General features: G+C 36.5%; 1 protein-coding gene across 2 annotated transcripts in view; it reads right to left on the reverse strand.

Annotated features, from left to right (window-relative positions):
• Positions 1-201: 201 nt before the first annotated feature.
• LOC131040858 (uncharacterized) overlaps positions 202-25,422 on the reverse strand; it is a 38,703-nt gene continuing 13,482 nt past the window's right edge. For both annotated transcript variants that reach the window (XM_057973813.2, XM_057973814.2), the window contains 2 exons: positions 674-818; positions 202-465 (listed from right to left, as the gene is read on the reverse strand). In XM_057973813.2, the coding sequence (XP_057829796.2) occupies positions 358-465; positions 674-818 (253 nt within the window). In that variant the 3' untranslated portion in view covers positions 202-357. The remainder of the gene's footprint in view (positions 466-673; positions 819-25,422) is intronic.

Raw genomic sequence — 25,422 nt, forward strand, 5'->3', positions numbered from 1 at the left:
AGTATAAGTAGAAATGATAAATTATATAGTAGACAAGGTTTTATAGGGACATGTATAGGATTCAAATTGCTGAAAAAATATTCTAGAAAAAGTTTCTTAATCTGAGGAACCTAAGTGCAAAAACTTGTCTAAATGATAGACTGATTCTCAAAATTCATGGCACCTATGAATTTTCCATCTAAACACCATATAAAATAAATATGCACAATCTCAAATATAATTTTTATTCTCTAATATTATTTTAACAATGCTTAAAGATTTTATAATATTTACTTATTCTACATTTAAGTTGAGAAATTTCCACTCCTTATCAATCATTACATGATTTAGTGAGAATGTTTTTGAATTACCACACAATTAGAATCCATTTATTGTGTTATAAGAGTTACCAATCTCGTACTCAACCTTAAAGTGATTCAATTCTTTGATATGTGACACAACAAGAGTCACGTGTAGGAGTAGAACCTATTGAAAACACAATTAAGCCATAGTATTAGATACCATAATAGCATATAAAGAGGATAAAATATAGCATGTTTCATTAAAATAAAAAGTTAAAAAATGTTCACTATATGCATCTATGGTATGTACTTTCTTCATTTGGAGAAAAAGCATTATCTTGTGCATAATTCAAAAAGAACACTAACAAAGTGTACTCATTCAAAAAACTTACTTTGATCAATTTCTTGCACACTATCCAAGCCACGAGGTGGTCTAGGAGGACCATGACCACCACTTGAACCACTTCCACCAGAACCACCATCCCAACTACCCCCACGTGATCCAAATTTTTTCTTATATTGTTGTGTTGCATCCATCTAGACAAGAAATAAATGTATATAATGTTAAAATGACATAATTTAGAAAACCCATTCACAAGTACTATTTTAAGATATGATATGAGGTCTATTATGATACAAATATAGATATGGTAGTTATGCATAAAGTGATTTAAACCACATTCATGGAGTGGAATGGAGATATGCAACTTTATTCCAACCCTATTTATTTCTCACATATATGTAAAATAGGAATTTCTATAGAGGAATAGTATTTCTAGAACTAAATTATTGGAATAGAAGTATCTTAAATTTGTGTTGTTTTGTATAGCTTTGGCTTTCATCCTTGAATAAGATTTGTTGCGAAAGTTTTTCCCAAAAATAAAAAATAAAATTATTTTATATATAAATGACCCATTCAAATTTAAAAGGGGATACATTTATACTATTTATTGACACTTTAGATTATATATGTATGTATGCATGTATGTATATATATGCATCTACACAAATATGTACATATATACATACACATATACACATATATATGTATATGTATATGTATGTATGTATGTATGTATGTATATATACATATACATATACATATACATATACATATGTACATATGTATGTGTGTGTGTATGAGAGAGAGAGAGAGAGAGAGAGAGAGAGAGAGAGAGAGAGAGAGGTTTGAAAAGTCATTGATTATCAAATGCAAAAGAAAAAAGTGAATACTTTCCAAAGATAAACAAGAAGTAATATAATTCTTTTGTGAAAGGGGATAAGGTTTGGAGATTACTCAAAAGGAAGAAGATGGTTTGGTGAGCTATGGACATTAGAGAAGGGGTGGATAGGGTATGTCCATCTTAAGGTAGGGTAATGTATTTAAATAATTTAATATATATGTAAGATCTAGAAATCTTTCAAGAAAGAAAATAATTTGGTGAGCTATGAACATCAAAGAAGAGACGGATAGAGTGTGTCCAACTCAAAATATGAGATATACCTAAGATTTTTCACACTCTTGATCAAGACTTTATGCTGAGCGGTTAACCGCTCACTAAACATCTTTAAACATGTTGCATTCTGAATAGAATTGTTCCTCTTCTAGTGCGCACATTATAAGACTATACTCACAAACAAGAAATCTGCAAATGACTTCCTACAACAAAGGCCTGCACTGTACTTGAATATATAATAAATTAATGGCCAGTGTTCCTTTCTAACATATATTATTTAGAGGGCATGTCTGAAATTCTGCATGTACAGCTTCCTCAGAGAAATATAATCAGACAAATGACAGATTACAATTAATGACAGTGTAGTTTTTGTATTATAATTATAAGGCACTGACCTTTGTCGATTGGTTGCTATGGAGGTGAGCATATTTGATTTTGCACAAATAACAAAACTGTATTTATTTTTTATGGAGGTTCAGACTTGCGAGTATTTTTTAGTTATTATTCTTTGTGAGATTATTCTCACAAAGAAGATGCATTCATTTTAGTTATTATTCTTTGTGAGATTATTCTCACAAAGAAGATGCATTCATTTTAGTTATTATTCTTTGCGAGATTATTATCATCTAAGAAAATTAGATTATCATTTTATAATGATCAATTTGTTAATATTTTAGATTATCTTAGATATGTTGATATCAATAATTTTGTTTATCAATGATTTTGTAGTTATCTTGTTTGGAAATTGCTAGCAAGTTATTACCTTTGATAGAATTGACATATATCATGCCTATTGTCATTACCTAGTCATCTTTTTATTAACTATTATTGTTCTTTTCGAATGATGTTAAGTTATTATCATAGTTACTAGATTGAAAATACATGCTTTAACATAATTTATTATCAAATTGTTTTCTTTTATCAATAAAGTGTTTTGTATATATTAATCTATCAAAAATATTACATTAAACTATCTTAGTTATCTAATTTCATCTATTTATTGTACCACAAAATCTCAAAAGTTTGTACCTTACTTTCTAGCTCCCACACTACTTCATACAAATACATAATTATGTATCATCAAAAAAATTATCTACAGACTACCCTCATATCCCATAACTTGGGCATAATATATGACATTTTTAAACAAAAAAAAATTACGTCTATCAACACCAAAAATTTCCATTTTTATCACTTCTATTTCTTCCCCTAGCGCTAGCTCTCCCAATAGTCCTTCTTGAATTTTTGGTGTTTTCTCCCAATTCATTTCTGTTCGCCACCACCTTTCTATTCTTTTGCCTCCTCTTTGAGGTACTACTACATGTAGTTCCAACAAATTTGCACCCCTTCACCACCAACTTCCTTATCACATGATGCGCTCCAAATGAGGAAAGGGCACAATAGTGGTATGTACTCTATGACATGTAACCGGTCATCACCAAGTTTTGTGATGACAATGAAAGCTCTAGGCCCCCTACTTCATTTATCTTTGATGCACTAGTTCATAAACTAGTGTGCATCCTCCTTATTCCCTATCTCTAGAGACCACGCTAAAATAGTGATGCAATGTTGATGTTGGTCTAGTATCTATACTCTACCTTCAAGCATTCATCACCCAACATTATGCTCAACATCTGAGGAAACATGGGGTCTTCAATTTTGAATACATTCCTTTGTCTCTCTTTTGAGACCTTCCCCCAAAATGCTACCATCTACTACACCATTTACAAGGAGAAATTCAACTACATTTTTCTACAATTTTCTCAACCCAACTGCTTTTCATGCCAACATTCTAGAATGAATTATCTTTGCCAATTTCGAAGGGGTTTAAAGTTTGCCTTACATGATCCAAACATCTCAAGGAGGATGATGTAATAAATGACATGCCATCAATACACTGGCTTTGCATGAACATTTCCTTCCTCTTGCACATCCACCTCATCAATTTCTATACAATGGAGATTGTCCCAAGTCTCCCTTTCATTCTCCATTAATCGTGCCACCCACTTGGAGAGATGGTTTGCCACCTTGTTTCCCTCATATCTGAAGTGGGATATTTCAAATTTTTGAAAGAGACTTATGCTATTTATATAATCTTTATTATTGTATTTAGCTTCCATCCCTGCACATTACCTTTGATTAGAGAATTTATGATTATCTGTGAGTCACCCTCCAAGTATAATTTGGAAACTGAATTTTGTTCACTAGGCTCACCGCAAGTAACACTATCTTTTGCTTCCACCTCATTGTTTGTACCATCCTCAAGCCTTTGCACACTCCATCCTAGAATATTTCCTCACCAATCCCTTGCAACACATCCAACTCCTAACTATCTTAGCTTCCATTTCAATGCTCCATCAAAATCTATTTTGATACATTCTTCCTCTGGTATCGTCCATACAACTTTTTCATCATTGGTTCTAAATGGATTAACCCACGTAGGCCCATTAATGGGCCAATTATAATCAAATTGTTAAGTCAATATATTTACTAATATCTATTTATAATAGATATAGGATTAATATTTTATATTATTGCAAGGTTAATGATCAAGAATCATAATTATTGAATGGATATTCTCAAAAATTCATTTGTTATGAATAAGATAAGCATAAGTACAATTTTAAACCTTGATATTGGATCTATAAGGGTGGATGGATAAAATGAGTATCTTTTATATAAACCTTTGTTGTCCTAATTAGTTTTTACACAAGGAATCAAAGTTAGGGGAATATTGTGATAAATGATAGCTACTTGTGCATATGTAGTTTTAATGTATCTTAAATGATTAATGTGATTATTATTTTTCTGATTTTTATTAATAAGAATAATTGAGTTTGTAAAATATGTGTATCCCCTAGTTGAATAGTCTATCAACATAGGCTATTTTTGGTGATTATAAAAGGGTGTCTGAATTGTTAGTTTTTTATTTTTTTAATCTAAGAATGATGTCAATTTCTAATGAATTTGAAATCTTGTAGAATGCCTCTAGCCAACGGCAGGTTTATATAGTGTTATCATGGTATTTTAATTAGATAATTATAATTAAGCAATTACTTATAGAAAAGTTTATTGACCACACAACATGACTGAGAGGGGGGGGAGGGAGGTGGGGTTAATCAGTCTAGATCTCTAACACAACTTTATTTCTGATATATTAAACTTCAAAGCACTGCTAACAGAATGCTTTAATGAATTCATGAAAGTATAGAACACAATCAATTCATGAGCACCAAATTTACATGGAAAATCAAAGAAGGGAAAAACCATGGCAAGAATCACATTCACAATATAGATATAAGTGATTACAATAATTAGGCCAAAAGCTAGAGAGCTCCCTACTTTTAACTCGCAAGCTAAAGAGCACAACCTTAGGGAAAGATATAAGGACTTGCACAATTAAAACTCATTATTTGTGGGCATGATACAAAGAGCTTCCAAGAGAGACACGTTGTCTTCCAACAATAATAGATGAAATGAAAATGAATAGGATATCCTAATCATGAAATTAACCTTGAACCTCTATATCAAGTGTCCAATATCATGGCAAATACATCTGACCTCAAACTTTGTTACCGAACATTGTCAAGGCTCTTCTCAACTAACTGTCGCACACCTTCTCAATCAAATATTTTGGCATATCATTCACAACCACTTCACACCATTTCAAGCACATCTCATACATCTATACATCTGAACACATATTACATATATACTCATCCTTATGTACAAAGATGTTCATTAAAACTCTTAACTAGATTGGCCCAAAACTAGGCCATCCAGACCAATAATATCCAATGTAGTCCACCCCATGAGAAAAAGGGGACCCAACATCAACACCATACATCCCTCTAAGTTGATTCCAATGAGCCACATACCCTAACACATCTTCCAAAGCTCGTTGCAAATGAAGCATGTAGATAAACAATAAAACTCAACAACTAATCAAATCAAAACATCTCCCAATGAAAATTACCTAATATGGATCTCCACATAGCATGATGAGACCTAAACAATATTCCAACTTAGCCTCCAAGGCATATCCAAACTAAAAAGGCATGATCCAAACAACATAATCTATCTGGGCACACTAAGACCCAACACAACTAACTATATCAAGCATAGACTATAATAAATCACAAAAAAAAAACAAAAAAAAACCAAAGATTCAAACTAGAACACTACAAAAACCAAATAAGCATGTCCTCCAAACTACAACACTTCAATTCACATATCTGGAAGCCACCAAAAAGTTCTGGACTAGTTTGACAAATACTCCTAGTTTTAGAGAACAACGACAACTAATCTCATCATCAAAGAAACCACAAGACCTGCAAACTTGATCTAGTACACCATTTACAAAACATTAACATTACCTCTGCCCGCAAACCATACTCTTCACAATCTAGATAAAAAAATTCTTCTAGTGGGGAATTAAATACTCTTTCCTACATATTGAAACTTTTGAGCTAGACCGATCTTCTAGAAACTCCTCATGTAGGCACAAAATATTCACTAGACTATGTGACAATATTTGAATACTTAATGCTAGACCAAATACACCACTGAACATCTACTACAATTTATATGTTACTTTAACTCAAACTCAATAGCAATACCATGCATCACATATTGATATCAAACATATTTGATCATCTTCTACAACAAACTTCAACTAAGGCACTAATGAAACTCAATGACAACACCAATTATGGCACTCTTAATCGACAATACAACATAGAGAAACCTTCATATACTTGTGTGACAACATAATAATAGCTCACTTGTCACCAAATGTAACCAGTAGTAGTTTGCACAACACAAGGTAGCTCAGTTGTCACCAATTGTCACTAATAGTAGTTTGCATAGCACACGACTGTATTTGGACCAAATCACATTCATACTAATAAGTTTGACATCAATGACAACATACAAGACTATATCTAGAATAGACCACATCCAAACGAACAAGTTTTACATAAATGACAATACAACTGCAACACTTGTACCATCTTCTATTGAAATCTATCATCTTTTGACATCAAAGACAAAGGGCACACATATAAAACAGTCACCTTCCTTCGAAGCTCTCTCCCCCTTTATAATATTCTTATGAACTCTTTTATCTTAGCACATTCTCTTTCTCTAAGACGTGCAATACTTCCCCTAATAGGAAGAACTATCATATACAACCACTTTCCTAAAATTGATGGAACATTTACTACAAGTACTCCCCTAAGAGTAGCCACCACACCAATCCAAGAGACAAAAGATAAGCTTTGAGTCTCCAACTTAAAATACTTCCTCTCATGATCTGAGTACCACAAAAGAACTGTCACAAATATTCTACTTCAAGAATAGATAATGAGACTAAATTTTGCTCCAAGAAATCACTCTACCACCATCTAAACTTCTTCTGTTATTATAGATTGACTCTATCTCTAGATCACCTCTTCTACAAGTTCATTAAAAACTCCCATTGGGAGCATAGGATTCTTAAGCACTCTTTATCAGTCAACAATGCTGACGACAACTCAACACCCAACTCTTCGAGGGGGATTCATAAGATTTTTACACAAATCTCTCCCTAGATACAACATTGAGCTTGGATAGTAGAAGAATCAACACTGAGGGTGCAGATATAATCATAAATGTATCTTCATTTAATTTCTTCACCCACGATGTCTTCAAATTGTCTTTAAGATTAATTTTCTTTTTCAGATTAGTAGACTTCGCATTCCTTTCTCTCCAATACTTAGCAATATGCCAGTCTCGTTATAGTTATAGCATAGCAAACCTTGCTATAGTCCACTTCCATTCATTCTGCCATCACTAGTCCTTCTAAATCTTCCATTAGACCTACACTCAATGGCCTTGTGCCCATACATACTACAAGTATAGCAATATCCCTTGGAATACTAGACATTCCTAACATACCTTGCATTCATATTTCCATTCCATATTATTCTACTTTTGCATGCATTAGCTTTATGACCAAACTTGTTATAAGTATAGCATTATTTATTGAATGAATGTGATCCCTTCTCATTTCTGCACTCACTTATTTTATGTCCAAATTTAATGCATGCAAAACAATTACCATTGAAGCATGATGATTACCTGGTATGAGAGAAAGACTTCCTAAAATTCCTTTTGTTCTAGATCATAGTAGGTTCAATTTGATTAAATTCATTTTTGATCTTTTCTTTTTCTTTATCATCTTTATTTAGCCTTCTCATGAACATCCTCTTGATTTATGTCTCACTCTTATTTACCACTTTAGGTACATGTTCTATTGTCCAACTTTCCTCTATCTAATTTAGTTCCTCTTTAATGATCTTTATCCAACTTTTAACCTCTATAACTTTCTCTTCTTCTGCATCAATAGGAATAACCTCATTCTTAGGTTTACATGCAAACACGGTCTAATTCTATTTTCCACAAACTTACACCAACAAACAATTGCTTCCACTGTTATCCTTCACATAGTAGACATTTCTATTTGTTCTCATACCTTCTACAACTAATCTCCCGATACCTCCTTTTCTAATTTCACATCTAGATTCTTAAAATATGACCTCATAACCTTTATTGTACATCTGACTTACACTCAACAAATTGTCTCAGACCTTTGACAGAGTAAACATCATCAGTCTTATGCTTACCCTCAATTGTAATCCATCCTTTTCCACAAATAGGTGCAGCTTCCTCTCCTACAAATTTCATTGATCGACCATCATACTTCTCAAGGTTAATAAACTTCCTTTCATCACCTGCCATATGGTTTGAGAAACTAGATTCAATGATGTAATATTTTGGGTTAACTTTAGCATGCAAAGTAGCGTTTCTTTTTACAAGGTTTCCACTATTCTTCATATTTTTTGATATTTTGGACCTTCCTTTATCAATCTCCCTTATAACAAAGAACAATAATTATTCATTTGAACCATCACCATCTTCATCTTTAGATATGTGTTTCTCTATTGAACACAAGCTTCTTTTTCCTTTATCTCTATCATCTCTCTTCTTATTTTCATCACTACTTTTATATCTATCCTTCCTTTCATCATCATCAAATCTTTGTAGTCTTCCTTATACATGCATCTAGAAGCATAATGGCCAATTCTACTAGAATTAAAGAATTTTAGAGGTAACATACCTTTGTACTTCTCAGTTCCTATTTTTGATCTTCTTACATAGTTTTCTTCAAGCTCATCCATCTCTTCTCTTTCTTCTGGTTCATCTTTAGGCTTCTTTGAAACATTGAATTTCGCTTCTCTCCTTTCCTATTTGATATCATCCATCTCAAAATTATTAAAAGTAGATAGTGAACAAAGGAGTTTCTCTAGTGTGTACTTATCTAGATTATGACTCTCCTCAATAGAAAACATCTTAGGTTTGTAGGGTTTAGGTAGTTTTAGCAACACTTTTCTCACAACATTTATTTCTTCTATTTTCCCACCAACATCTTTGATAACATTTACAACTTCATTGACCATGTGTACATAGCCTTCAATGAGCTCATCATCAAACATACTTAGGTTCTGAAATTTGTGTTTCAGATTTGTCAATTTAACTTGCTTTGACTTCAACTCACCTTCATATACAATTCTTATCTTGTCTTAAATTTCTTTAGCAGTCTTTAATCCCACAACTCTGCCAAACAATTCATCACTTAAGAAACTAATAATAGAAACTCTAGCCTTTGTATTATTCTTAAAATCTTTTATATCATCCAAACTTTGTGGAGGACCATTTTGTGGAGCAGTATAACCAGTCTTGATAATTTCCCATATTCCCTTCGATAGAGACTCCAAGTGAAATTCCATTCTCTCTTTCCAATAAGAGTGATTTGTACCTTCAAACCTCTGTGCTTTGAAATTCAAATCGTACCATTATGGATCTCTCTCAAGTGGTTATTATTTTCAACAAGGGACCAGACTTTGATACCAATTGGTGAACACACAACAAGACTGAGAGGGGTGGTGAATCAGTTCGAATCTCTAACACAACTCCTTTTTTTATCTTTTAAAATTTAAACCACTACTAACATATTATTTTAATGAATTAATGAAAGTACAATACACAATCAAATCATGAACACTAGATTTACATGGAAAACCTAAGAAGGGAAAAACCATGGTGAGAGTCACACTCAAATTATAAATATAAGTGATTACAATAATTAGGCCACATGCCAAGGAGCTCACTACTCTAGACTTTCAAGCTGATGTGCACAATCTTAGGGTAATATACAAAAGACTTGCACAAATGAAGCTCACTGCTTTAAGGAAAGATAAAAAGAGTTGCCAAGAAGACACATTGTCTTCCAATAAGAATAACTGAACTAAAAATGAATAGGATCTTCTAATCATGAAATTGATCTTGAACCTTTGTGTAAAGTATCTAATATCATGGAAAATACATCTGACCTCAAACTCTATTGTTGAACACTATCAAGGATCTTCTTAACTAACTATCACACACCTTGTCAATAAAATCTTTTTGCATATCATTCACATCCACTTCACATCATTTCAAACACATCCCATACATTTGTACATCTCAACATACATATTTACTCATCCTTATATACAACTTAGATATTCACTAACTCTCACCGAGATTGACCCAAAACTAGGCCATCCATACCAATAATATCCAATGTGATCCACTCCAAAAGAAAAAGGGCACCTCAAAGTAGCACCATACATCCCTCTAAGTTGATTCCAATGAGCCACATGCCCTAACACATCTTCCAAAGTTGGTTCCAAATGAAACATTTAGATAAACAATAAAACTTAGGAACCAGTTGGCCCAAAAACATCTTGCAATGCAAATTACCTAATACAGATATCCACACACCATAGTGAGACCTAAAACAATATTCAAACTTAAGCTCCAATACATATCCAGATCAAAAAGGCATGGTCCAAACAAGATAATCCATTTGGGCACACTGAGACCCAACGCAACTGACCATACCAAGCACAAACCAACATAACTCACATGTGGAACAAAAACAAAACCAGATATTCAAATTGGAACACTACATGAAAAAAATACACATGTCCTCTAAACTGCAACACTTGAATTCATGTATCCAGAAGCCACCAAACAAATTTTCGACTAGTCTGATAGACACTCTTATTTTCAGAGAACAACAACAACTAATCTCTTCATCTGAGAAACTATTAGACCTACAAATTTGATAGTACACCATTCATAGAATATTAATATTATGTCCAATTCTGTAAACCATACTCTTCACAATCTAGATCGAAACATTCTTCCATTGGGGCATTAAATAGGACTTCTTTTTGGCATATTTAAACTTTTGCTACACTGATCTTTTGAAAACTCCTCGTGTAGGCACATCTTCACCAAAAAATGTGACAACATTTTAACACTTAATACTAGACCAAATATACCACTGAACATCTGCTACAACTTTATATAACTTATTGTAACTCAAACTCAATAGCAATACTAAGCATCACATATTGATATCGTACATCTTTGATTATCTTGGAAAGAAACTTGAATTGAGGTACCAATCAAACTCAACATCAACACCAATTTTTGACACTCTTAATCAAATGTAAAAAATAGAGAAACTTTCATATACTTCCATGACAACATAATAAAATCTCACTTGTCACCAAATGTAACCAACAGTAGTTTGCATAACACAGGACAACTCACCTATCACCAACTGTCACCGATAGTAGTTGTAGAATACAAGACTATATCCAAACCAAACCATATTCAGACCAACAAGTTTGACATCAATGACAACATACAAGACTATATATAGACCAAACCACATCCAAACCTACAAGTTTGACATCAATGACAACATAATTCCAATTTCCAACAAATGTAATAATCTACTAATGAGTGTGACTTTTCTTCATTGGGTGTTAATATTTTATAAATATAAAAATTAAATTCAAAAGAACGGTTATGGAAGTATAATTGCTTTGATTAATCATGTAACTATTCTTGTTAATTTGACTAGTTATATTTAGTTACGATAACCTGATTCGATTTATGTGAGTAGAGAAATTGAACTAATTAAATTTAAAATATATAATTGATAAAAGAAAATTTATTAGGAGATAGGTATTAAATAACCAAATTGATAGACTAAATCAATATCTTTATGAATTAAGAAAATTAAACTTAGGTTTGTAGTGAACACGAAATCATTCCACATATAAAACTTAACATCACACACCTTATCACAAGGTACCTACAAGTAGTTATTCTAATTTAGGATTTCATCTCTATTTCACTTGAGTGGGTGACAACCAACAATGAACTAGACCCTAGAAAATATTGTGTACCCATTCACATAGTTACATAAAATATACATTAGAAAATAAAAATACATATTTTACAACTTGAACTCATTTGCAAGAAGGATATGTAGATAGTTTGAAAAAAACAAGATGTTCCCAGTTCTCAAGTATTCAAATGTGAGCTTAGAGAGTGGCTAAGAAAGGTTGTGTCAACTTAAATAATAATACAAGATTGATAACTCAAGATAAGAATTCAATTTAGGGGAAATGGGTGGTAAAATCTCTAACATAGGTAATAAAGTATAAAATATATTTTTAATATACTTGAAAGAATCATATGATGGACTTCTTGACTCCTTGATAATTTATGAAAAAATTCAAGGCAAGACTCAAGCCTTTTGTTTTTGTATAAATATAGGCAATATATTCAATGCACTTTCATTAGAGGAGTATAGTCTTTAGGAGAGACTTATTGTGATGGATTGTCACTAGAGTGACTTAGGGAAAATGGACTATCCCTAGGTCTAAGTCTTTGGCTAGAGAATTCTTCATCCCATCCTATTTGATGGATGGATTCCTATGATATTTGATGGAAAGATGAAAACTTGAGTATACATGTGAATGAACATTAATTAACTTCAATGGGATTTTTGGGCTAGATGGATTGGGTTATTACATGATGCTTCCTTAAATCCCCAGCATAGAGCATAAATGTACATGATAAGTTTTCATGATAAAAGAAAAGACCTTTAAAAGATTACATGAGGAAGTAATAGATTTTATTTTATATTGTATTTGAACATACTCTTTAAACATGTTCTTTGTGTCTCTAGCTCACTCACATAATGATTTTAGCCTTGAGCTTGAAAAGGGGTAAAATTTAACTCAAGACATTTTAACCTTCAAGTTATTCATTACAATAACACCTTGAAGTTACAATGACAAGTCATGTCTAGTATAATACCACTTCATTAAACTATAGTGTTTGTCTTGTCTATTTGTCTAGTCTGATCCATGTAGAATTTAACTTCAATATCAAGCATGCAACATCCAATCTAGGTTTGAATAAAGAAAACATCATACTATTCATCTCATGATAAAATTTTAATGTTGTGATATTGTTCAATAACACATTGATTCTTTGTTAGGAATGGTTCACATTTTCGAGGCATCTATTATTTGTTTAGACTCTATACCAAAGATAAAAATAAGGAATTTATGGAAAATTTTATTGAAATTGAAGAGGTTGGGGTTAGTACAGTCTTCTCAAATTGATCTATATTGTAGTTTGGGATAATATTTTGCAAAAACTATTGAAAAATCTAAGTCACAATATTAGGAACATAACTCCATCATTGTTTTTTATTAAGATAAATGGGTTTTATAGGGACCCAAAACCCAAATCCATCCAAAAATTAAACATAGTAACCAAAGTCTAACCAACTGCTAAACAACAACAGAAATAGGGGATTCACCCCAAAATAGAAAACCACAAAAAACAGCATAAGAAAAACAAACTAAGAAAGATATTTATAAGCCTAACATTCTTCTTATTATTAATCCCCTGGAGTTCCTCCATAATGAATCTCAAGCTGCCTTTTTCTTGATGTTTGCTCCTGGTCCTAGTAGAAGGCCCCGTGCATGCCTACACCTCCTAGTTTATCTTAGCCAAGTTGATATCAGGGGATCTCTTGGCTCTGGTCATCTGCTCCTTCTACATGGAAAATTACCTCATTGACTCTTTTGAGGCCCTCGACACTATTATGCATGGCTTCCTTGCTAACCTCCACCAAACCCTTAAGTTTACTTTTCAACTTTTGTATTTCTTTCTCTAGCCTATCAGTTTTAGCCTCATGTTCAATCTTCATAACCTTAATATCTTTCACAATTTGTTGGGACAACTTCAGGAGTTCATCATTCTTATCTGGAGATGGAATCTCAGTGAAAGTGGCAATGAGATCCTTAATCCCCTATTTCAGAATATTAATCTCCACAAAAACCCATTAGAAGCACTTATCCTGATACGTCAGCAACTTCCCCAAGTGCTTATCAACATCCATTTCATCATATTTGGTCTCATTGGGGAGGATGTCAAGTTTAATTTCATTATCCTCTTTGTCAGGAATCTCCACCTTTTTTTCAGTCTTCTATTTTTCAGATTTTGTAGGCCTAATATGTGGGTCTGCGAAATGGGGGATTTCATTTTAGCAGGCCATCTAGGTGGGTTTTTTTTTTGCTATTACTAGTACTGAGAGTGGTCTTCTGTAGGGGACCCTCATCCTCTAAGGGTTTACAATACGAGTCATCCGACACATGGACATCATTCCAATCCATAGCCATTCCGCCCTATGCATTGTCAAACTCCGTATCTGAAACATCATGCACCTCTTGGCTGGCTAAAGACTTAGGGTTTTTCAGAGCAAGGGAGGGTTTAACCTCATGGGATTTAGCATACTCCATGATTATGAGGATTAAACCCTCATGTCAAACTGGATTATCCTCATTCTTACAATGCTTACTAATAGATAGCTCCAAAGAAGATAACAAATAAGGGTAAGTGCATCAAGTTGTGGTACCAAAAAGGTGCCACTTTTTATCTTTTCATAAAAATGTGTCATTGGCATTAAAAGGTTGTCCAAACCTATGGGTTGGATGCCCAAGGCAAATCCAACCCAAAGGGTTGGTATTCTCTCAAGAAAACCATTTGGCAAGTGCCAAATATGGCACTCGCCAAATGCAAAATTTTGAATTTTCACATTTGGCAAAAAGTCAATTTTTTGCATTTGGCGTGCGCCAAATGTTTTGCATTGTCTAATGTGAAGGTTTTGTGAGTGTGTAGGTTTTCCAATCTGGGCACAAGTTATATCCACCCCCAAAGGAGAATATATACACAAAATATAACATTTAAGTATAGCTCTATAGGACTTATAATGTAGATTCTAGTTTTTAGAGGATCATATAAAATTTCAGACAATCAAATTTTAGTAATCAACATGTAAAATTTTAGTAATCAACATGTTCCTAGTAGCATTCTTTAGCTATGTATCTCTCTCTTTATCTTCCCCAAACTCTAGACCTATCTCTTTCCCTCTCTTTTCTCTCTCACTTCTCTATCCTTGACTCTCTCCCTCTCTCTTCTCTCTCACCCTCTTATTGTTTCTCACCCCTCCCACTCCTTTCTCTTGGTCACTACCTATCCCTTTTATCCTCTCTCTCCCCATATCTAGGGTTGTCCCTCCCTCCCCATGCACCTCACTGCCTCTCCCTTCCTATATTATTACCCACCTTTCTTTCCCCCTCTAGGTTTCTCACTTATCTAATTGTCCACCCTCTAGTTCTCTCCCTCCCTCTCCACCTTTCTCTCCCTTCTCCTTACCTCTATCTATTTATGCACTCTCTCTCTCTCTCTCTCCAAACCTATCTATCTCCTCATTCTCTAGGTCTCTCACTTCCTCCATGTCTACCTCTCTATCCATCTCCTCTTACTTGTCTCTTTGTTCTTCTATCTCTTCTATTCTCCCTCCCTCCCCTCTCCAGGTCTCTACCTTCCTTTCTTCCTCTCTCCCTCTCTGTCTCCCTCTCCCACTCTCTTGTCTTCTCTCTTCCTCTCTTATTCTCTATCTTCATTGTCTAGGTCATTACCTCTCCATCCCACCCTCTCTCCCCTCTCTAGGTTTCTCCCTACCTTTCTCTCCACCTATCTACCTTTGCATATAGGTCTCGTTACCCACCTCTCTTTATCCTCCTCTATTTATCTCACTCCTCTCTGGCCATCTAGGTCTCTCACCTATCTATATTCACCCTCTATAGTTCTCTTTGTCCCTCTCTACCTCTCTCTCCCTCCTCCTTAACCCTATCCCTTTATGAACTCCCTCCTTTTCTCTTCCTCCCCTAACCTTTTTATCTCTTGCTTCCATAGGTCTCTCACTTCCTCCATGTCTACCTCTCCATACATTCCCTCTTACTCCTCTCTTTGTTCTTCTATCTCTTCTCTTCTCCCTCCCTCCCCTTTCTAGGTCTCTCTATTCATTTCTTCCTCTCTCCCTCTCTACCTCCCCATCCATACATACCCCCATATATATCTCACTCCCCCACTTTTTTATTCTTTGTTCCTCTTTTATTCTCTCTCTCTCTCACCTCTCTAGGTTTATCACTTCCTTCTTCTCCACTGATCTACCTCTACATCATGTCTCATTACTCACCTCTCTCCCCCGCCCTCTATCTATCTCATTCTTCTCTCTTCTCATCTAGGTCTCTCATCTCTCTTTCCCAATATAGTTCTCTCACCTATCTATTTGTCCCCTCTCTAGTTCTCTCCCTCTCTCTTCCCCTCTATCTCCCTCCCCCTTTACCCCTATTTATTGTTTAACTCTCTCCTCCTCTTCTCTCTTTCCCCCCACCTCTCTATCTTCTCCTTCCCTAGGTCTTGTAGTCCCTCCATGTCTACCTCTCCCTCAATCCCTTCATACTCTTCTCTCTCGTTATTCTTTCATCTCTCCTCTTATCCCTCCCTCCCATTTATAGGAATCTTCATTCTTTTCTTTCCCTCTCCCTCTCTATCTCCCTCTCCCTCCTTATCCCCATCTCTCTCTCTCCTTTCCCTACTAATTCTTATTCTTTGTTCACCATCTACATCATCAGGTTTCCATCACACCCTCTCTACCCCTCTAGGTTTCTCCCTCATTCCCTCTCCACCTCTCTACATCTCCATCCATATCTCATTACCAACCTCTCTCTATCCCCCTCCATCTATCTCAACCCTCTCTCTCTCTCACCCTATCTAGGTCTCTCATGCCTCTCTCCCCCTCTAGGTATCTTATATCTCTATATAACCCATCTAGGTATGTGCATGAGCATGGTGGGCCATATGACCCCTTAGGAAACCATTACTATCTATCTTAGGACACCATATGACCTCTTTGGACAACATATGGTGTCATTACAAGTCACATGGTGTGCTAAGGGGTCATATGGTGTCATTACAGGTCATATGGTGTCCTAAGGGGTCATATGGTATCCTAAGGGGTCATATGGTGTTTTATGACCCCTTAGGATACCATATGATCTCTTAGAACACCATATGAGCCCTAACGACACCATATGGTGTCCCAAGGGGTCATATGGTGTCTTAAGGGGTCATTTGGTGTTTTATGACCCCTAAGGACATCATATGACCCCTTAGGACACCATATTACCCTTAATGACACCATACGACTCATATGATACCATATAGTGTCGTAAGGGGTCATATGGTGTTCTATGACCCCTTATGACACCATATGACCTCTTATGACACCATATGGTGTCATTAGGGGTCATATGGTGTCGTTAGGGGTCATATGGTGTCCTAAGAGGTTATATGGTTCCCTAATGAGTCATACAATGCCATATGACCCCTTAGGACACCATATGATCCCTAACGACACCATATGACCCCTTAGGAAACCATATGATCCCTAACGACACTATATGACCCCTTAGGACACCATATGACCCCTAATGGTACCATATTTTGTCTTTAGGGGTCATATGGTGTCACAAGTGGTCATGTCATGTACTAGGATGTTAAAAGGGGTCATATGGTGTCCTAGGGGGTCATAGAACACCATATGACCCCTTAGGACACCATATGACCCCTAACGACACCATATGAGCCCTAACAACATCGTATGGTGTCCTAAGGGGTCATATGGTGTCCTAAGGGGTCATACGACGTCCTTAGGGGTCATAAAATACCAAATGACCCCTTAGGACACCATATGACCCCTTCGAACACCATATGATGTTGTTAGGGCTCATATGGTCTTCTAAGAGATCATATGATATCCTAAGGGGTCAGTGAACACCATATGATCCCTTAGGACACCATATGGTGTCGTTAGGGCTCATATGGTCTTCTAAGAGATCATATGATACCCTAAGGGGTCATAGAACACCACATGACCCCTAATGACACCATGTGCTGTCATATGGTGTCTTAAGGGGTCATATGGTGTCCTAAGGGGTCATATGGTGTCATTAGGGGTCATATGGTGTCCTAAGGGGTCATATGGTGCCCTAATGGGTCATAGAATACCATATGACCCCTTAGGACACCATATGGTCCCTAAAGATACCATATGACCCTTTAGGACACCAGATGACCCCTAACGACACTATATTGTGTCTTGATGGGTCATATGGTGTCACTAGTGGTCATGTCATGTACTAGGATGTTAAAAGGGGCCATATGATGTGCTAGGGGGTCATAGAACACCATATGATTGTTGGTATTTTGGTATGGTCTTTGTCATTAATGTCAACACATACTAAAACACTAGCACTTTGGAGATCCAGCAACATTCACCGGCAAGCAAGTAACTATTGCACAGTTACTGGTATCTGGTACACCGGCAAGATATAATGATCATCGGCGCTTGGAATGATATGGAAAATACTTGGTAATGTTGAAGACATCGTTTGGACATCTTGTCCTGGAGTTTTGTTCATTGGTATATTCATAGTTACATATTTGTTGTTACCGGCAAATAGGTCCAGGGTTACACTGGCAGGATTATCTTTTCCAGATCAACATGGAATGCTATGGAGATGATTAATTATTGTTGTAAATGCATTAAGCTGACATGTTCAATCGGTTATTGCATCGGATATTATATTGTTTGTAAAATGTTTTTATTGTAATATCTTGTAGAGCCGACCTACTAAAATTGGTCTTAGGTTATGGTATAAATGTAAGATCTTATTTGTAAGATCAAATGTGGAATGCGAAAAAGGATTGTGTGAAGGTATATGAAAGATTAAGTAGAGCTATACATGAAGACATCATTTGAAGGTGAAGCTAGGTTTTTGTGGAAGCATATCAGCATTACACCGGTACTGAATCCAACATATGAAGATGTTATTTTGTGCAGTACATTCTTATTGGATTTAACCATCCAATTGTAGTCAGTGTGACTCCCATTTTGTGATTGAGCAGTGAGCTCTAGGCTGTTGGCCTTTCTGCATGTGCAAACCCCATTTATGTACACTTACTATCTGCAATAGTATCATCTGATTGTGGGTAAGGTTTCCCACCGTAGTTTTTCCCCTTACAGGGTTTCCACGTACAAATATTGGTGTTATGTGTTGTGGATGACTTTGTGTTTATGTTTCATGCACTAATTCTTATCGGTATAGCAATTAACTGTTAAAACTGTCTACCAGCATGTTGAACTAGTTTACCGATATTAAGCATTAAGTTGGTTAAGTTGTTTTTGGTTTAAATTTATTTGACAACTGATTCACCCCCCCCCTCTTAGTTGTCTCCGGGACCTAACAATGACCCCTCAAGACATCATATGATCCCTTAGGACACCATATCATGTCATTAGTGGTCATATGGTGTCCTAAGGGGTCATATGGTGTTGTTAGGGGTCATATGTTGTCCGAAGAGGTCATATGGTATTCTATGACCTATTAGGATGCCATATGACCCCTTAGGACACCATATGACCCCTAACGACACCATGTTGTTAGGGGTCATATGGTGTCCTAAGGGGTCATATGGTATTCTATGACTCCTTAGGATACCATATGACCCCTAACATTATCATATGGTGTTCTAAGGGGTCATATGATTTCCTAAGGGGTCATATGGTGTCCTAAGGGGTCATATGGTGTCATATGGTATTCTATGACTCCTTAGGATACCATATGACCCCTAACATTATCATATGGTGTTCTAAGGGGTCATATGATTTCCTAAGGGGTCATATGGTGTCCTAAGGGGTCATATGGTGTTCTATGACCCCTTAAGACATGATATGATCCCATAAAACACCATATAATTCCTAACAACACCATATGGTGTCCTAAGGGATCATATGGTGTTCTATGACCCCTTAGGACATCATATGACCCCTAATGACAACATATGGTGTCCTAAGGGGTCATATGGTGTTCTATAACCCCTTGGGACACCATATGAGCCCCTCATGATACCATATGACCCCTAAAAAAACCATATGGTGTCCTAAGGGGTCATATGGTGTTCTATATCCCCTTAGGACACCATATGATCCATCATGACACCATATGGTGTCCTAAGGGGTCATAGAACATCATATGATTCCTTAGGACACCATATGACCCCTAACGACGTCAGATGACCCCTTAGGACACCATATGGTGTCGTTAGCGGGTCATATGGTGGCTTAAGGGATCATATGGACTTAGGACACCATATGACCCCTAACAACACCATATGACCCCTTAGGACACACTATAGTGTCCTTAGGGGTCATATGGTGTCCTAAGGGGTTAGATGGTGTCCTAATGGGTCATATAACACCATATAACCCCTTAGGACACTGTATGATCCCTTAGGACACCATATGACATGTAATAACACCATATAGTGTCTTTAGGGTTCATATGGTGTTCTAATGGGTCATAGAATACCATATGACATGTCTTAAGGGCTCATAGAACACCATATGACCCCTAAGGACACCCTAAGACCCCTAAGGATACCATATGACCCCTTAGGACACCATATGGTGTTGTCATTAGGGGTCATATGGTGTTGTCGTTAGGGGTCATCTGATGTCGTCAGGGGTCATATGGTGTCCTAAGGGGTCATAGGACACAATATGACCGCTTAGGACACAATATGACTCCTAACAACATCATATGACCCCTAATGACACAATATGACCCCTTAGGACACAATATGACCCCTAATGACATCATATGACCCCTAACGACACCATATTACCCCTCAAGACACCATATGGTGGTCTCAGGGGTCATATGGTGTCCTAAGGGGTCATATGGTATTCTATGACCCATTAGGATGTCATATGAACCCTTAGGACACCATTTGACCCCTAACGACACCATATGGTGTCATTAGGGGTCATATGGTGTTCTATGACCTCTTAGGATATCATATGACCCCTAAGAACACCATATGGTATCCTGAGAGGTCATATGGTATCGTTAAGGGTCATATTGTGTCCTAAGGGGTCATATGGTGTTGTATGACCCCTTAGGACACCAGATGACCCCTAAAGACACCATATGGTGTCCCAAGGGGTCATATGGTATCCTTAGGGATCATATGGTGTCCTAAGGAGTCATATGGTGTTTTATGACCTCTTAGGACACCATATGGTGTCATGAGGGGTCATATGGTGTTGTATGGGGTCATATGGTGTCCTAAGGGGGCATAGAACACCATATGACCCCTTAGGCCACCATATGGTGTTTTTAGGGGTCATATGGTGATCTGAGGGCTCATATGGTGTCCTAGGGGGTCATAGAACAACATATGACCCCTTAGGACACCATATGTTGTCATTAGGGGTTATATGGTGTCCTAAGGGATCGTAGAGAACCATATGACCCCGTAGGACACCATATGGTTTCGTTAGGGATTATATGGTGTTGTATGGGGTCATATGGTGTCCTAAGGGGTCATAGAACACCATATGATGCCATAGGACACCATATAACCTCTAACGACACCATATGACCCCTTAGGACATCATATGGTGTCATTAGGAGTCATATGGTGTCATTAGGGGTCATAGAATACCATATGACCCCTTAGGAAACCATATGACCCCTTTGGACACCATATGGTGTTGTTAGGGGTCATATGGTGTTCTAAGGGGTCATAAAATACCATATGACCCCTTAGGACACCATATGGTGTCATTAGGGGTCATATGGTGTCCTAAGGGGTCATAGAAGACCATATTTCCCCTTAGGACACCATATGACCCCTTAGGAAACCATATGACCCCTAACGACACCATATAACCACTTAGGACACCATATGACCCTTAATGACACCATATGACCCCTTAGGACATGATATGGTGTTGTTAGGGGTCATATGGTGTTCTAAGGGGTCATATGGTGTCTTAAGGGGTTATATGGTGTCTTGAGTATCAATACGACCACTACTCTCAACCCTATCTACCCTAAACAATGTTTCATTAATCTTGTACCCCATACCATAAACCTTATATCCTACAACCTATTATCTAAATCCTATACATGGGAGGGAGAAAAAAGAGGGGAGAGGGAAGAATAAAGAGAAAGAGAGATATACGAAGAAAGGGAGAGGTGGGTAGGGAGTGGCTGAGAGACCTAGAGAGGGAAGAGTAGATAGGTGAGGGAGAGAGAGAATAAAATAAGAGAGATAAGTAGAGAGGTGAGAGACCTAGGGTGGAAAGATAGAGGCAAAGGAGATACATGGGGATTAAGAGACAAAGAGGGAGATGTAGATATGTAAAGATGGAAGGAAGGAGAAAAATTGGTATGGAAAGAGAGGTTAGGAGGGAGAGGTATTCATTAGGAGAACACAAATAGAGTGGAGAGAAACAATAAGAAGAGAAGAGAGATGGAGGGAGGGAAGAATAGATATGGAGATAAGGTGAGAGAGAGCGGCAAAGAGTATAGGAGATACCTAGAGGGGGGAGAGAGAAAATAGAGAGAAGAAAAGGGGAGTAATAGGTCTAGAGTTTTTGGTAGATAAAGAGGTGACGAGAGAGATAAGAGAAGGAGATAGTTCATAAAGGGAGATGGGTAAGGGGTGATGGAGAGAGAGAGAGGTGGAGAGGAAGGGAGAGAACTAGAGAGGGGATAAATATAGAGATGAGATATGTAGAGCATGAGAGAGAGATTAAATACCGAGATGGGAGAGATAGATGAGAGATAGATAGAGGGGATTAAAGATAGGTGCCTAATGAGACATCAGTGGATAAGTATAGAGGTAGAGAGGGAATGAGGGAGAAACCTAGAAATTTTGAGAGGGAGGTAGAGAGAGTAGAAGGGATAAGTGGCAACCTAGACAATGGAGAGAGGGAATAGATAGAAGAGAAAATAGATGACTAAGAGGGGATGGATGTTGAGGTAGACATGGAGGGATTCAGAGACATAAGAAATGAGGAGATATATAGGTTTGGAGAGAGAGCCTAGAGGGAGAGAGTTCATAAATAGATAGGGTAAGGGAGAGGGAGAGAAATATGGAGATGGGGGGAGAGAACTAGAGGGTGGACAATTAATTAGGTGAGATACCTAGAGGGGGAGAGAGAGGTGGGTAATAATATAGGGAGGGAGAGGTAATGAGGTGAATAGGGAGGGAGGAAGAGACCTAGATATGGGGGGAGAGAAGATAGAAGGGATAGGTAGTGACCAAGAGAATGGAGAGGGAGGGGAGTGAAATAATAAAAGAATGAGAGAGAATAAGAGAGAAGGAGGGAGTCAAGGATAGATATGGGGTTAAGGAAGGAATGAAAGGTAGAGAAGTTGGGTTTAACTAGAGAGGGGAGAGAGAAGTGAGAGAGACAAGAGATGGATAGAGATAGGTCTAGAGTTTGGGGACGATAAGGAGAGTGAGATACATAGCTGAAGAATGCTAATAACAACATGTTGATTATTGAAATTTGACTAAGTCCAAAATTTTATATGATCCTCTTAAAACTAGAATCTACATTATAAGTCCTATAGAGCTGAAACCACTCTCAAACATCCTGCCAATATATACATGAAATATAACTTAAAGTATAAGAAAGAAAAAAGACATATTGAAATGTTATATTTCAATATATTATACTTAAATGTTATATTTCAATATATTATACGTAAATGTTATATTTCATGTATATATTCTCCTTTGAGGGTGGATATAAATTGTGCTCAGATTGGAAAATCTACACACAAAACCTTCACTTTGGACAATGCAAAACATTTGGCACGTGCCAAATTTGGGGCTCGCCAAATGTAAAAAAATGATTTTTCACATTTGGTGAGTGCCAAATGTGAAAATTCAAAATTTTGCATTTGGCGAGCACCATATTTGGCACTTGCCAAATGGTTTGGATTGGAAACCACCAACCCTTTGGGTTGGATTGTACTTGGGTAGCCAACCCAAAGGGTTGGAAGACCATTTCAGGCCTGAGACATGTTTTTATCAAAAGATTAAAAAATTTCACATAGTTTTGGTCGTGCTCTCCATCAGGTTTGCATGTGTTTCAATGAAACTAAAAAAACGCAATAGCAACCTCAATCTCTCTCTAAGCTATCCAAGCATGTAATTTTTTTCGAATTTTGATTTCATTAAGGCTTTCATCTATATTTTCTTTTGTTAGTGTGTCCATTTTTGGTCAAAAGCCAACATGCACTATTTTGGGTATAGTTTTTTACACGTTCATCGAATTTTGAAGAAAATTATATTTTTAGAAACTAGACTCCATTCTACACAATTTAAAGAAAAAAAGTTTTGATTTTTGATTAGTTATCAAAGATTTTAGGGGGGAGCATGCTCAAATTTCTATTTTTCAGGATGTGTCCACTTCAAAAATTAGTAAAAAATCATATACTCATTAAAAAATTAGCTAAAAAATCTGGCATAAACTACAAGGTGTTAGCTAATTTCTCACCAAAGGGTTTTAAAAATTCATAAAAAAAGTTAACATTTTAGGGGGGCCACAACATATGCTATGTTGTGTTTTTTGCATAAAAATAGGACCACTTTTTGTGGCCCCCCTTTTTGAAGCCCTTAATCTCCACCATTTTCAAAACAAATTAGTAGTTTAGAAAGTAGACTCGAAGCACTTTGACTCTTGTTCTTGTTGCATCTTCAAATTTTGAGTGTAACTATCTTCAATTTGTCATTGAAGTTCAGACTTTTCTGATTTCAAAAAAAAGTGGCATCTTAAGACCCCCTTTTGGTACCACAACTTGGTGCACATACCCATAAAACGGAATGGAAATTATTTTGTCATACCTAAAATGATTCAAAATCATGAAATGTTAAGAAAAGATTCTAGCAAAGCGGCCATCGAGGGTTATGTACCTCATTATGAACTCCGCCATGTCTTCCCAGAGACTCTGAAGGTCCAAACTATTATAGCCACCATCTGGGTTCTTCTTAACCCTTCTTCTTTTACTTTGTTTTTCATAGAAAACTGAGAGGGATTCTTCTGAATTCTTCCTTTCCCTGAAAAATTTCCTACCCTCTATGTTGAGGCCATAAATCTCAGCAATAAAGGATTCATCAATTCTGAACTCTGCCTCATACACACACAACACCCCATTATCCCAATTGCTGACAAACAAATTCGTGAGTTGATGGTTCTATCCATGAAGTTTTTGAACAAAGGGCTCCATTCTCCCATCAATGAATTCCCTCTAGACCTCCTCATTTTTCTCCCAAAGCTCACATGAGGATGGCTCCACTCTATTCTTGTCTTCCCCCATTATTGTTTTGCTTCTATAAATCTTACGGACGACACCAAACTAGGCTTTAGACTGACGCAAAACAAACAAAGCCACAAGAACAATCTAGAAACATGCCTTCGCTTCTTTCTACGATTAGTCCTACACATG

This window comes from Cryptomeria japonica, chromosome 10 (genome assembly GCF_030272615.1).
Source record: "Cryptomeria japonica chromosome 10, Sugi_1.0, whole genome shotgun sequence".
Classification (NCBI taxonomy): Eukaryota; Viridiplantae; Streptophyta; class Pinopsida; order Cupressales; family Cupressaceae; genus Cryptomeria; species Cryptomeria japonica.